Genomic DNA, 2,088 nt, shown 5'->3' with positions numbered 1-2,088 from the left:
GGACCAAGTACAGAGCAAAAAAATGAAGTCACAAAAAAATTGAGAATGCCAGGTGGAGAACAAAGAGATGAAGGAAAGAAAATGGTTGCGGAAGAAATGTTGACATCAGAGAAACCACAAAACGTAGTCCATTTTAACTCTAGCTGATGCAGGTTGAGTGCCCAGCTTTCCATATGATACTCAGAGCCCTCAAGGAGTGCTCCCAGAGAATAGAGCCAGAAATCAAACCTAAACCACAACCTTGGGAAGACCAAAACCACAACAACTAAAGAACTATCCAGAAAAAACACCAGGAATCCCACAATCTGGTCATCATTCCAGAAACTGAAACTCTGAAGTTGTAATCAAGGACAAATTCCTCAGTCCCGAGCTACTAGACCCTTTGTAGCAGTTCCTTGGAAAAGTCTTCTCAGAGCCCCCATGAGGTCTTTGTTCCTGAGACTGTAGATGAAGGGGTTCAGCATGGGGGTGACCACCGTGTACATTACCGAGGGGATTGAAATAGAGTGAGAGCCATGGGCGCCAGCAGAGCTCAGGTACACACCTAGGGCTGTGCCATAGAACAAGGAGACCACAGAGAGGTGAGACGCACAGGTGGAAAAGGCTTTAAACTTCCCCTGGGCTGAGGAGATTTTCCAGATGGAGGAGACGATCTTACAGTAGGAGTAAAGGATGCCAGAGAGAGGACCACCCGCCAATAGCACTGATAAGCTGTATAGCACTATGTTGTTCACAAGCGTGTCTGAACAAGCCAGCTGCACCATCTGTTTGAGTTCACAGAAAAAGTGGGGAATTTCCAAGGGCGTGCCGAAGGACAGACGTGAGACCATTAAACTCTGTAACAAAGAATGCAGGTGACTGATGACCCAGGACACCAGGACCAGCAGCCCACACAGCCGGGGGTTCATGATGACCGTGTAATGCAGGGGGTGGCATATGGCCACAAAGTGGTCATAGGCCATCACGGCCAGGATGAAATCATCCAGACCCGTGAAGAGGATAAAAAAGTACATCTGGGTGAGGCAGCCTGCGTAGGTGATGGCCTTGCTGTGTGTCTGGATGTTCTGCAGCATCTTGGGGACAGTGGTGGAGGTGAAGCAGATGTCCACGAAGGACAGGTTGGCCAGGAAGAAGTACATGGGCGTGTGGAGGTGGGGGTCTGAGCTGACGGCCAGGATGATGAGCAGGTTCCCCAGCACGGTGATCAGGTACATGGACAGGAAGAGCCCAAAGATGTAGATCTGCAGTTCAGGGTCCTCTGACAGTCCCAAGAGGAAAAACTCGGGGAGCCGTGTAAGGTTCTGTGGATCCATGTGTGAGACCAGCGATGGTGGTTTCCAATTCTCTCTCTGCAGCTCTCAGCCATGCTCCGACACTGCCAACCTTTCATTAAGACATAAAGTAAGGAGTAAATGAATGATATCCTGGGGTCTACAGATTCAATAGTTTTAGTTTTTTATTTTGGGTCATACCAGAAAATAGTCAGGACATACTCCTGTTTCTGTGCTCAAGGATATTCCTGCTGGCTCAGGACCACTAAGGCACCTCGGATCAAACCCAGGTCAGCGGCATAGAAGAAAAGCACCGTATCCGCTGGACTCTGGTCCCCCAGTTCCATATTAAATGGAAAATTGTGGGAAATAAAATAAGACAAGATGAGCTCCATTAAAATGTGTGTGGAAGGGGACTGGAGAGTTAATAGAGCAGGTAAGGTATTAACCCCGCTCATTCCTAAACTTGGTTTGATCATATACCCTGAGCCCAACCTGGAGCCTTCTGAGTGCAGAGCCAGGAGTAACACCAAAGCACTGACAGTTCTGGACCTAGAACAGAGGGGAAAAACTTGTGGGTAAAGTAATCCACAGCCTCCAATTGTCCATCTATGAGTGTATATGGCTTCAGTGATGCCTTTGGAAGCTCATGGTGATATTTAGTCCAAGGATAAAGATGAAAAGCTTCAGAGAATGTGTGGATACTGTGACTTCTAGCAATAAACTAATCACAAACTCTGCAAAGAAACCACTAATGATTCTAAGACATGAAACGTGGAGGGGAAATTTATAAGGATTGCCATGTACTCTGTCTCTT

General features: G+C 47.4%; 1 protein-coding gene across 1 annotated transcript; it reads right to left on the bottom strand.

The window, feature by feature from the left end:
- Nucleotides 1-359: 359 nt before the first annotated feature.
- LOC130022257 (olfactory receptor 7A10-like) lies at nucleotides 360-1,319 on the bottom strand. The gene has a single exon (XM_056113008.1). The coding sequence runs from the start codon at nucleotides 1,311-1,313 to the stop codon at nucleotides 360-362; it is 954 nt and encodes a 317-aa protein (XP_055968983.1). The 5' UTR covers nucleotides 1,314-1,319.
- Nucleotides 1,320-2,088: the final 769 nt, after the last annotated feature.

This window comes from Sorex fumeus, unplaced genomic scaffold, assembly GCF_029834395.1.
Source record: "Sorex fumeus unplaced genomic scaffold, SorFum_2.1 ptg000019l, whole genome shotgun sequence".
Classification (NCBI taxonomy): Eukaryota; Metazoa; Chordata; class Mammalia; order Eulipotyphla; family Soricidae; genus Sorex; species Sorex fumeus.
Note: the sequence above shows the minus strand (reverse complement) of the source record. Positions and strands in the feature narration are given on the sequence as shown.